Consider the following 12,519-nt stretch of genomic DNA (forward strand, 5'->3'; position numbering starts at 1 on the left):
AAAAAAAAAAAAAAAAAAAAAAAAAAAAGAAGGCAAACAAAAATTCTGTCTTAAACCTCTTGGTCAGATAAAAGATCACTTTCCTGGCCGGGCGCGGTGGCTCAAGCCTGTAATCCCAGCACTTTGGGAGGCCGAGACGGGCGGATCACGAGGTCAGGAGATCGAGACCATCCTGGTTAATATGGTGAAACCCCGTCTCTACTAAAAAAGTACAAAAAACTAGCCGGGCGAGGTGGCAGGCGCCTGTAGTCCCAGCTACTCGGGAGGCTGAGGCAGGAGAATGGCGTGAACCCGGGAGGCGGAGCTTGTAGTGAGCTGAGATCCGGCCACTGCACTCCAGCCTGGGCGACAGAGCGAAACTCCGTCTCAAAAAAAAAAAAAAAAAAAAAAAAAAAAAAAAAAAAAAAAAAAAAAGATCACTTTCCTAAGAGGTTAAATCTCCCCACCCTTCCCCTGCCCTCACTTTCTTAAACTGGCAATTATTAACCACACATTAAATTTTCTCATTTTGACTCTTCCTTTAAGTGGGACACTCAATTCCAAACTGGTCATCACAGCTAAAGTACCTACAGTTTATTCCTAACTATTCTTTTCTTTAGCAGAAACCATCCTAACAAGGCTGAAACCAACCAAATTCACAGTCTGCGTGCACGGCTCTCCGTTCTTCTTCTTGGCTTTACAGGTTCCCAAGTCAAGAGCTTCACCCATAATTAAGACCTTCTGAGGATGATCGATAGATAAACACACCTGTAAGAAAAAGGTGGGGCAGGAGTTAAAGACAGACAAAATTATGGCCTTTTATTAGCAGGAATAGAAAAAAGAATGGGCGGTGCTGATTTAAGAAGGTTACTGCCGGGCGCAGTGGCTCATGCCTACAATCCTAGCACTCTGGGAGGCCGAGGCGGGTGGATTGCTTAAGGCCAAGAGTTTGAGACTAGCCTAGGCAATGTGGCAAAACCCTGTCTCCACAAAAAAAACACAAAAATTAGCCAGGCGTGGTGGTGCGTGCGTGTAGTCCCAGTTACTTGGGGGGCTGAAGTGGGAGGATCACTACAGCCTGGGAAGTTGAGGCTGCAGTGAGCTGTGATCGCACCACTGCACTCCAGCCTAGGTAACAGAGTGAGGCCCTGTCTCAAAAAGGAGAGAGGTTTTGCTGGTTTAAAGGAATCTGAAGCCAGTGCTCTATCACTGTTTTAGGAACAGGGGTGCAGAAGGCACCTTCAGTTCTCTTCCCATTTTCCATCCTTTCCTTCATCTTTGCAAATGGAATCCTGATTTTGTCTGGGCTGGCCGAGTTCGCAGCCTCAGGTAATAGATCCTGTTTCCTGTTTTCCCAGCACTCCTTAGAGCTAGCATTAGTTATGTGATAAGTTCTAGATGCTCAGACGTAAACAGGAGTTGGTAGGGAAGCTTTTGCTTTCCTGATAAAATGAGTTAGGAGGCTGGCTCCCCCTTCCTCCTCACTTCTCGCCTTGAATGGAGATGACTGGAGGGAGACAAGTTCCTGAAAGGCCTTGCTGAACTCAGTTCTCTCCCTTCTTGTTTGCAATTCTCCTCTTGGAGAGACTGTACCAAGAGGGACTGTCCCAAATAGCTCGGGCTTTGTCCTCACCCCTCCTATGAGAAGATCTCCTACAACACTTGAGCTCAATAAGGCAAGTGGCCTCCAGGTTATAAAACCCGGATCAGGGTGCTTTCACAATCTCTCCGCTGCAGGGTGAAGAGCGCCATGAGCAGACAGGACTCTGCCTGCCTGGAGTGCCTTTCCTAAGCTTTGGTGGACTGGCTCAACCTAGATCCTAGGCTTCTGTGGACTCTCGCTGCCTAAGGTGCTTCACTCAACTTGTATAAGTGTTTTGTCTCCCGGGTGCATACTCCCGCAGGCGGGCTTGTGCAAAGCTGCGGGTAGCTTGGTTTGTGCTGAACCACTGGCAGCTGGGTTTGTACAAAGCTTCCAGCCAGACCCGGGAACCTACCAGATCTAGAAATAGTAGAAATTGGCAAGGTGTTTAGAGCTTTCCCATGGGATTGGTAAAGAGTGTATGGTGTTCCTCTCCAAGAAACTGGTACCCTTCCACGGTATGCCACTTCACAGTGATGGCTAGAGTTTCAAAGGCATCTTGTGACCAGGAGAGAAAGGCTGAGATTCACAGAGATGTCACTCTTAAATCACTATAGTGTCTACATCTGGATTTTTAAAGAATATATGTAAGAAAAATAAGTCCCACTGTTTATTGTTGAAAAGAAACTGTACTTAAGTTTGTTTGTTATTTGCAGCCAAACACATTCCTAACCAATAGAGGAAGATTTGTTGCCATTCTCTGGTGAAAGCAAGGAATGAGATAACATTTTTCTCACTTCTCTTGAAAAGAATAATCTGACTACAATAGAGGAAAGTTCCGTGCTGGGTCAGAGTAGAGAACTGTCAGTTGCTATTCACACTGTGTCTAGATTTGCGATTTCCTAGAGAAGCAGTGGATAGTGCCAAAACTCTAGTATTTCAGAAGATGAAAATTCACTTTGATTTTAAACGGCAGCTATGGTTGTCATAGTCAATGAAGCAAAATTCCCTCAATTATAAAACACTGCTTTCTTGATGCCACCATAAAAATTTATATAAGGAATCATGCCGGGCACGGCAGCTCACACTTGCAATCCTAGCACTTTGGGAAGCCGAGGCAGGTGGATCACCTGAGTCCAGGGGTTTGAGACAAGCCTGGGCAACAGAGTGACACCCTGTCCCTAAAAAAATCACAAAAATAGGCTGGGCGTGGTGGCTCATGGCTGTAATCCCAGCACTTTGGGAGGCCAAGGTGGGTGGCTCATCTGAGGTCAGCAGTTCGAAACCAGCCTGGCCAACATGGTAAAACCTCGTCTCTACTAAAAATACAAAAAAATTAGCTGGGCATGGTGGTGCATGCCTGTAATCCCAGCTACTTGGGAGGCTGAGGGAGAAGAATCACTTGAACCTGGGAGGCGGAGGTTGAAGTGAGCCAAGATCGTTCCATTGCACTCCAGCCTGGGCAACAAGAGTGAAACTCCATCACACACACACACACACACACACACACACACAAACCCCACAAAAATTAGCAGAGCGTGGTGGTGCACACCTGTAGTTCCAGCTACTCAGGAGGCAGAGGTGGAAGTATCACTCGCGCCCAGGAGATGGAGGTTGCAGTGAGTCAAGAATATATCACTGTACTCCAGCCTGGGCAACAGAGCAAGACTCACTCTCAAAAAAAAAAAAAAAAAAAAGTATGAATCTAAGGAAATCTGAGTATAATAGTTAAAAAAAAAACCTCCAGGAACTTTGTAAGTAGTTTGAAAAGACAGAATAAAGGTAGTTGTTACAAACACTTTAGAATAGGTGGAAATTCAGAATACTGGTGGGTAATGAATGAACAAAAAATGAAAAGCCAGATTCACAGAGACACAATCACATAAAAGCATGACTTATTTTCTGGAGGTAGACTAATACAAACCTTTTTCTTTTCTTTTTTTTTTGAGATGGGGTCTTACTTTGTTACCTAGATTGGCATGCAGTGGCACAATCAGGGCTCACTAGAGCCTCAACATCCCACTGCAGCCTCCTGAATAGCTGGAACTACAGTTGTGCGCCCCCACTCACAGTGAATTTTTACATGTTTGTGGAGATGGGGGTCTCACTGTGTTGCCTGGGCTGGTCTTGAACTCCTGGGCTCAAGTGATCCTCCCACTTTGGCCTCCCTAAATGTTAGGATTACAGGTGTGAGCCACTGTGTGCAGCCTCAAACGTCTTTGATAAAACTCAGTTAACTTGTGAGGACAATCATTGCTCAAATCCCAGAAACAGGCTCTTACCTCCTCTGAACCATCCTTGGGCTTCATGGGGTTGGCATTGAGGATCCCTACGACAGTCCCCTGCTCCGTCTTCCAGAGCGCTTTGTGAACTTCTCCAAATAAGAACAAGGACACGCATTGTGTCAGGTCACGAAGATCATTCAGTTTCCAGATGCTGAAGGTTTTTCCCTGGAACAAAGAGTCATTTTAATTTTTTTAATAATTTTTGACTTGTAGGTTATGCTCATTTATGGTTCAAGAGTTTTACAATGGAAAACTATATGCATATAATCCATTAAATCCAAGTTTTGTTGTTACTCGAATATGTATCGTCAGCATGTGTGATAACTGTAAATTAACCCATTTTCTAGGCTTTCGCATTCTATTACCCTTCTCATGTTAGAGATGCAGCTGAAATAAAGCAAGCCGGTGGCAAACTTGTTAGCAGAGTCTCTAATTATCTTGGGTCTAAGCAGAGGGAGTGGGATAGCACTGCCTTTCTAATGATGCAGAGACACACGTGCATATCATTAAAAGGACAGTGGAGGGTATGACACTACCATTTAATAACTTACTGATATGAATCAATGTTAGGTAAATTGAGTAAATCTATTCTATATCATTGATTAATTATATGATGATGATTATTTTTAGAGACAGGGTCTTGCTCTGTCACCCAGGCTGGAGGGCAGTGGTGCAATCACGTCCCGTTGCTCACTCCAACTCCTGGGCTCAGAGGGATCCTCCACCCTCAGCCTCCTCAGCAGCTGGGACTACAGGCACGTGCTACCAGCCCCAGCTAATTTTTTTGTTTGTTTCTTTTCATAGAGATGAGGTCTCACCATGTTGCCCAGGCTTGTCATGAATTCCTGGGCTCAAGTAATCCTCCCACCCCATCCTCTCAAAGCGTTGGGGTTACAGACGTGAGCCACCAAGCCTGGCCTAAGTCTGTTATTAATATAATAAAGAAGTTTCCTCTCTAGGCTATTAAATCTTTGCTTAGCTTACCAGAAAAACAAAAGCATCATTTCACGAAAACTGGTTGAGTTTAACCCTAACGTTTCAGAAGTATTACTAAGTATCTGAAGAAATACAGCTCAAAATGCTGACCGACTATAACGTGAAAAACCTTCACTTTTTCAGATGTTTTTAAAACCAGAATACTTTGAATAATCTTGACTTGCACTATCTCACAGAGGCATCTGGGCTGGGTATGGTTTTGGGCTACAGTATGGAATCTCCTGCCCAGACTCTGAGCACTAGAATCCATCTTCTATGGATTTGTGCAATGCCTGTCTTGGAATAGTTCAGATAAATTCTTGTGTCTCAATAGCAAAGACTTGGAATCAACCCATATGTCCATCAGTGACAGACTGGATTAAGAAAATGTGGCACATATATACCATGGAATACTATGCAGCCATAAAAAAGGATGAGTTTGTGTCCTTTGTAGGGACATGGATGCAGCTGGACACCATCCTTCTCAGCAAACTATCGCAAGAACAGAAAATCAAACACCGCATGTTCTCACTCATAGGTGGGAACTGAACAATGAGATCAACTGGACTCAGGAAGGGGAACATCACACACCGGGGCCTATTGTGGGGAGAGGGGAGTGGGGAGGGATTGCATTGGGAATTATACCTGATGTAAATGACGAGTTGATGGGTGCTGACGAGCTGATGGGTGCAGCACACCAACATGGCACAAGTATACATATGTAACAAACCTGCATGTTATGCACATGTACCCTAGAACTTAAAGTATAATAAATAAATAAATTCTCATGTCTATTATTATCATGTAAATACAGCCACTTATGAAGTAACTAAGAATTTAATCAAAGGGAAACCAGACCTGTCCACATTCACCTTAATAGCAATAGGGCTAGTGTAGGACCGGGTAATCTTTAATTTTTTAAATTTTTTTTAAGTTCCAGGGTACATGTGCAGGATGTGCAGGTTTGTTACATAGGTAAACGTGTGTCATGGTGGTTTGCTGCACCTGTCAACCCACCACCTAGGTATGAAGCCCGGCGTGCATTAGCTCTTTTCCCTAATGCTCTCCCCTTCCCTGCCCTCCCCCAACAGGCCCCAGCGTGTGTTGTTCCCCTCCTTGTGTCCATGTGATCTCATTGCTCAGCTCCCACTTATAAATGAGAACATGCAACGTTCGGTTTTCTGTTCCTCCGTTAGTTTGCTGAGGATAATGGCTTAGGACCAGGTACTCTTAAAATTCAACTCCATGTCAGCTCTCACAAAAAACCAAAGATTGGCCAAGATCTAAATTAGAGAATAACATCATGATTGAGCATGAACAATCATAGTATTTTAGAGACAGGAGAGATTTTCAATCTAACCAAAGCCAATTCCTTCATTTTTATAGATAAGGAGATGGAAGCCGCTAAAGAAAGATGAATGGCCAACCTAAGGTAACGTCGCTAGTTAAGGGCACAGGCTTAGAAGCCAGGCTATCTGACTTGCCAGGTCACAGAATAACTTTCCCATTTATGACTCAGTCAAAAGTGATTTTGAAACTTGTTAGATCTTTGGTGACAACGATCAAATTAAATATATCATACAACACTGACACAGGCCAGCAATTTCAGCACTTCTGTGGTTGACGTCTTACATCTAAAGGGACCTCCAAAGAATCTGTGAACTCAGCCTTTCTGGTTACTTGTCCCTCTCCTCCATGGGAGAGATTACAGTATCACAGGGACAACCACATGTGTCACCAAAAACAATGACAGGTGAAATGCAGTAAGAATGATTTGGACAATGGAAAGCCCAAGAAACCTGTACCACCAGGCCTTATTTAAATAGAGCATCCTTTGCATATACCCGCTGGATACCAACTCAATGATGTGTGGCGGTTCTGGAACTTACTATACTTATTTCTAAATGAAACACCAACAGGTTCCAGTTAACAAATTCAGGATATCAAGTTCCCACTGTTAGTTTGCAGTAAAACAGCTAAGAAATCAATACAATGGCTCACATTGTTTCCACTCTGTGGCGTAACCTTCTTTAATATAACCCCAAATGTCACCCAGTCTATTTCTTCCAGCTTCTCTCTGGCCATCTTTTCCTTGATCTGAGACAGTCTGATCAGTTTTCGGCCGGTCATTTTCTTGTTCATTTCTGTGGAGGATACTCGAGGTCGCCTGGGTTAAGAAACTAATGATTAGTAATTATGATTCTAATGAAAAATTACTTGGCATCTTAGCAGGTGGTAAGGGAGTGTGATGGTCAGAAACCTCTACAGTACCTGTTCTCGGGAAGCTTAGTAATATAGTATGACCAAGGCATCCATTTTTTCAGCAAATATATATATATATATATATATATATATATATATATATGCGCAATTTCGGCTGTGAAATTGCAGTGGCGCAATTTCGGCTCACTGCAGCCTCCACCTCCCGGGTTCAAGCGATTCTCCTGCCTTAGCCTCCTGAGTAGCTGGGACTACAGGCACCCGCCATCACACCCGGCTAATGTTTGTATTTTTAGTAGAGATGGGGTTTTGTCATGTTGGCCAGGCTGGTCTCAAACTCCTGGCCTCAAACAATCTGCTCGCCTTGGTCTCCCAAAGTGTGGGGATTACAGGTGTAAGCCACCACGCCTAGCCTCTAAGATAATTTTTAAAGCTAGGTTTGCCTTTCTTTGGATATAGATCTAGGGCTTATATAGAATACAAGAAAGATAACAAATCCTTTAAGCTCTTAAATTATGTAAATTTTAATATTCTTCTGAAAACAATCCTTTTTTACTTTATTACAAAACCATGAATTGATATTCATAAATAAGACATCTAAATTTCATCAATTATGCAAGAATTTCACAGATTCTACTATTCTAATTGAATTTTTTTAAAAGACAACATTTTGACATATAGTAAAGGCTTTTGAATGTAGCTTCAATTAATATATTCTTGTTCCTAATGACTGGTCAAAAAACTTAGGGTTATTCCCATTTGTTTCGTCTTTGATTGCATTATATATTTGCAGATGAGCAAAGACACTCAGAGGAAAACAAGCTTCTTCACTATTTCATGAGTCTTCTGGAACAGAAAGTCCCAGAGCTAAGTTTGAGCAATGAAGAATATTCAGGAAGCAAAACATTGACTTCAGCGGAAAAATTCTTGCCTTTGTCTGATTTCTGTGATTGTGGTGTGGTAAGTGCCCCGCTCACCCCAAGTTACTTAAGGGTGTATGTCAGCTGCCTGAACCCTGAAGGCCAGGTAGTGGGCCACAGCCGTGGTACCCAGCCGAAGAGCAGATGTCCCTGAGAACCCAACCATTCTGGAGCGGATCTGGGAACACACCAAGAAAAAAGTCTCATCACACATACACAGTAGGCAAACAGCTTAGAGGAGTCTTAACTAGAACAATTAGATGAGAAAGAAATAAAGGGCATCCGAATTAGAAAAGAAGTCAAAGTATCCCTGTTTGCAGATGATAGGATCTTATATTTGGAAAAACCTAAAGACTCCACCAAAAAACTATTAGCACTGATAAACAAATTCAATAAAGTTGCAGGATACAAAATTGATATTCAAAAATCAATAGCATTTCTATATGCCAACAACCAACAATCTGAAAAAGAAATCCAGAAAGTAATCCCATTTACAACTGCTCCAAATGAAACACCTAGGAACACACTTAACCAAAGAAGTGAAAGATCTCCACAATGAAAACTAAAAAACATTGATTCAAGAAATTAAAGAGGATCCAAATATGGATCCAAATATGGAATATGGAATCCTTAAAGAGGATCCAAATACGGAAAAATAGCCCATGTTCACGGATTGAAAGAATCAAGGTTGTTCAAATGTCCATACTATCCAAAGCAATCTAGAGCGTCAATGCAATCCCCATCAAAGGTCCAATGACAGTCTTCACAGAAATAGAAAAAACAGTCCTAAAGGTATACGGAACCACAAAAGACCCCAAATAGCCAGAGCAATCCTGAGCAAAAAGAACAAAACTGGAGGAATCACATTGCCTGACTTCAAATTATACTAAAGCTACAGTAACCAAAACAGCATGGTACTGGCACAGAGAACCCAGAAATGAATCCATAAATCTGCAATGAACTCATTTTCAACAAAGGTGCAAAGAACATACACTGGGGAAAGGACAGTCTCTTCAACAAATGGTGCGGTGAAAACTGGATATCCATATGCAGGAGAATGAAACTAGACTTCTATCTCTTGCCATATACAAAAATCAAATCAAAATGTATTCAAGAGGCTGGGCACGGTGGCTCATGCCTGTAATCCCGGCACTTTGGGAGGCCGAGGCAGGTGGATCACCTGAGGTCAGGAGTTTGAGACCAGGCTGGCTAGCATGGCAGTTTCTACTAAAAATACAAAAATTAGCCAGGCATTGTGGTGTGTGCTTGTAGTCCGAGCTACTCGGGAGGCAGAGGTTGCAGTGAGCTGAGATCACGACACTGTACTCCAGCCAGGGCAACAGAGCGAGACTGTGTCAAAGAAAAAGATTAAAGACTTAAATCTAAGTCTTGAAACTATGAGATTACTAAAATAAAACATTGGGGAAACTCTCTAGGACATTGGTCTTGGCTAAGATTTGTTGAGTAGTAACTCATAAGCACAGGTAACCAAAGCAAAAATAGACAAACGAGCAGATCTCCCACACAATCTTGCTGCCATCCAGGAGTGCCTTACATGTAAGTCCGAGTCATTCTTTCACTTTTGGATCCTTCCCAGTTTTGAGGAAACCTTTTTTTTTTTTTTTTTTTGAGATAGGGTCTTGCTCTGTTGTCCAGGATGGAGTGCAGTGGCACAATCTTGGCCCACTGCAGCCTGGACCACCTCCCCACTCAGCCTCCCAAGCAGCTGGAACTAGAGGCGCATGTCACCACACCAGGCTAAATTTTGTTTCTGTAGAGATGGGGTTTTGCCCTGTTGCCCAGGCTGGTCTCAAGCTCCTGAGCTCAAGCAATCTACCCCCTTCAGCCTCCCAAAGTGCTGGGAATACAGATGTGAGTCACCATGCCCAGCTACGGAAAGGTTCTTCTATACAGCCCAGGGTTTTTTCCATAACAGTGAGTTAAAAGATTACAAAAACAAACAAACAAACAAACAAACAAAAAGGCTCCAAAATCTAAAACTTTCTAAGCACAAACATGACACTCAAAGGAAACACTGTAGCATTTCGGATTTTGGATTTTAGATTTGGGATTCTTAACCAGCAATTCTATATAATGTAAATATTCCAGAATCCAAAATCCAAAACAGTTCTGGTCCCAAGCATTTTGGATAAGGGATCCTCAACCTGTGTCGGGGAATTTCTATGAATATGTCCTTTAGAGTATTTTTAGGGCCTGAGGTTCATGTATAACAATGACAAAGAGACTCAAACAATTCTGTAATCCCTTAAATTTAAAAGCCACTCAGAAGCTTTTGCTGAGTAGTTTAAGTCTCCTTTATCTCAATTTTGATTCACATGTGCAATAAACGCCCACCGGCAGCAACATGGTTCAGTACCCGTACGGAGCTTCAAGTGGGCCATGGCTGGGGCAGGCAGTAGCATCTCAGGGAGGGGCAATTCTCTACCTTGAGAAGGAACCCTGCTGCCCCGTCAATGAAAACCACAGCTTCTACTGCTGTATTCTATTTCTCAGACTGTGTCTCAGATGTAATTAAGACATAAATACATTCTTCAGTTTTGGAGAATACCAAGTCTTTACAAGACACTTCTTTTTTGTTTGTAGAAACAGGGTCTTGCTGTGTTGCCCAGGCTGGAGTGCAGTGGTATGATCATAGCTCACTGCAGTCTTGAACTCCTGGGCTCACGTGATCTTCCTGCCTCAGCACTCCCCCTACCCCACAAGTAGCTAGGACTACAGGTGCGTGCCACTGCGTCCAGCTAATTTACTTTTTGTAGAGATGAAGTCTCACTGTGTTGCACCAGCTAGTCTCGAGCTTCTGACTTCAAGCAATCCTCCTGCCCTGGCCTCCCAAAGTGCTAGGATTGCAGGTGTCAGCTACCACACCCAGCCTTATAATACACGTTTATTGTATGTTGGCAACACTTGTTCTTCTCTGCCTAATAATATATACTTTAAGAGCTTAGCAGTTTTAGTTTGTTGGCTGATGTTTAGACTGACAAAGTTTAAGAGTTTTAGAGGGTTTCACTTAGTTCCTCAAATGGACTGTGCGAAAAGCAATCCAGTCTCACAGTAAGGATTACTGTTCTGCTCCGGGATTATCCAGATGTAATGATGGAGAATCAATGGAGTAGTGACACGGAGTATAGATAATTAAAAAAATAAAAATAAAGTAAAAAGCCATAAAAGTCCAGGATTTGAATATAGCTTTTAATTGAACTGAGCTTGGAATATATTCCTATTTTAACAGGCTATCTTAAATTTCTCCCCATAACAGATGCAAAGAATATAAATTTGCCTTAAAAAGGCTATTAGAAAGAAAAACGGCAGCTGGGCATCACGCCTGTAATCCCAGCACTTTGGGAGGCCGAGGCAGGTGGATCACCCGAGGTCTGGAGTTCTAGACCAGCCTGGTCAACATGGTGAAACCCCATCTCAACTAAAAATACAAAAAAAAATTAGCCAGGCATGGTGGCAGGCACCTGTAATCCCAGTTACTTGGGGGGCCAAGGCAGGAGAATTGCTTGAACCCGGGAGGCGGTGGTTGCAGTGAGCTGAGATCGCGCCACTGCACTCCAGCCTGGGGGACAAGAGCGAGTCTTTGTCTCAAAAAAAAAAAAAAAGTTAAAAAAGAAAAATGGCATAGCTGTTTTTCTTAACATCAATTATAAGAATCAATAGAAACAGAAAAAATGATCCTAAAATTTATACGGAACCACAAAAGACCCAGAAGAGCGAAAGCAATCCAGTAATTGCTCAATTGCATAAATATCATCCTGGTTAAACTCTCTGTGTATTTAAAAATAGTCTAAATTATACCTCAAAAGAGATGTAGAAAAATTTTAAAAGTCTGTTTCCGTCTGTCAATTTCTGATTAAATATACTACCATTTGTCCATTTCTTTTTATAGATACATATTCTTTGTTGATTATATACACAAGAAAAAGTCTTTCTTAAACATTTTATATGCAACTGTACTTAGTCAAACCCAGGGCTACTGCTAGTCTTACGGTGGTGTTTTGTAGAGTTCAAAAGCTGCTGGTGTTTTGTGGATCCTGATGTACAAACACAGTACTTCTAAAAGACACCGAGAGGCACAAAAAGCTATGCAGTGGCACATATGAATAGATGGTATAGCTACTGACCTGAGCCGCAGGCCGGAGAAGGCTTCTACACAGATGGGTTGAGCCGCTTCCCCAGAGCTTCCTGGGGTCCCCACCATTTGACCTCTAGTTATCCCACTAGGTTTGTTCCGAGAAATAGTCTGGAGTGGTTGGGAGGGTGCACTTGTCATCCTTGAAGATGAGCTTTTGGGCTCTAGAAAATTAACACAATTAATGAAAAGGCAACCACACAGATAATCACAAAATTTATTTTTACAGATTTGTTCCTTTGAGACAGGCACTCACTGTGTCACCCAGGCAGGAGTGCAGTGGCGTGATCTGGGATCACTGCAACCTCCATCTCCTGGGTTTAAGCGATTTCTGAGTAGCTGGGACCACAGGTATGTACCACCACGTCCAGCTAGTTTTTGTATTTTTTTGTAGAGACGGGTTTT

General features: G+C 42.6%; 1 protein-coding gene across 2 annotated transcripts in view; it reads right to left on the bottom strand.

Annotated features, from left to right (window-relative positions):
• Positions 1-12,519, bottom strand: part of MCM10 (minichromosome maintenance 10 replication initiation factor) — a 52,247-nt gene that overhangs the window by 25,790 nt on the left and 13,938 nt on the right. For both annotated transcript variants that reach the window (XM_025396568.1, XM_025396567.1), the window contains exons 6-9: positions 12,107-12,278; positions 6,823-6,988; positions 3,844-4,011; positions 631-747 (exon numbers count right to left, since the gene is read on the bottom strand). In XM_025396568.1, the coding sequence (XP_025252353.1) occupies positions 631-747; positions 3,844-4,011; positions 6,823-6,988; positions 12,107-12,278 (623 nt within the window). The remainder of the gene's footprint in view (positions 1-630; positions 748-3,843; positions 4,012-6,822; positions 6,989-12,106; positions 12,279-12,519) is intronic.

Source organism: Theropithecus gelada, chromosome 9 (assembly GCF_003255815.1).
Source record: "Theropithecus gelada isolate Dixy chromosome 9, Tgel_1.0, whole genome shotgun sequence".
Lineage (NCBI taxonomy): Eukaryota > Metazoa > Chordata > Mammalia > Primates > Cercopithecidae > Theropithecus > Theropithecus gelada.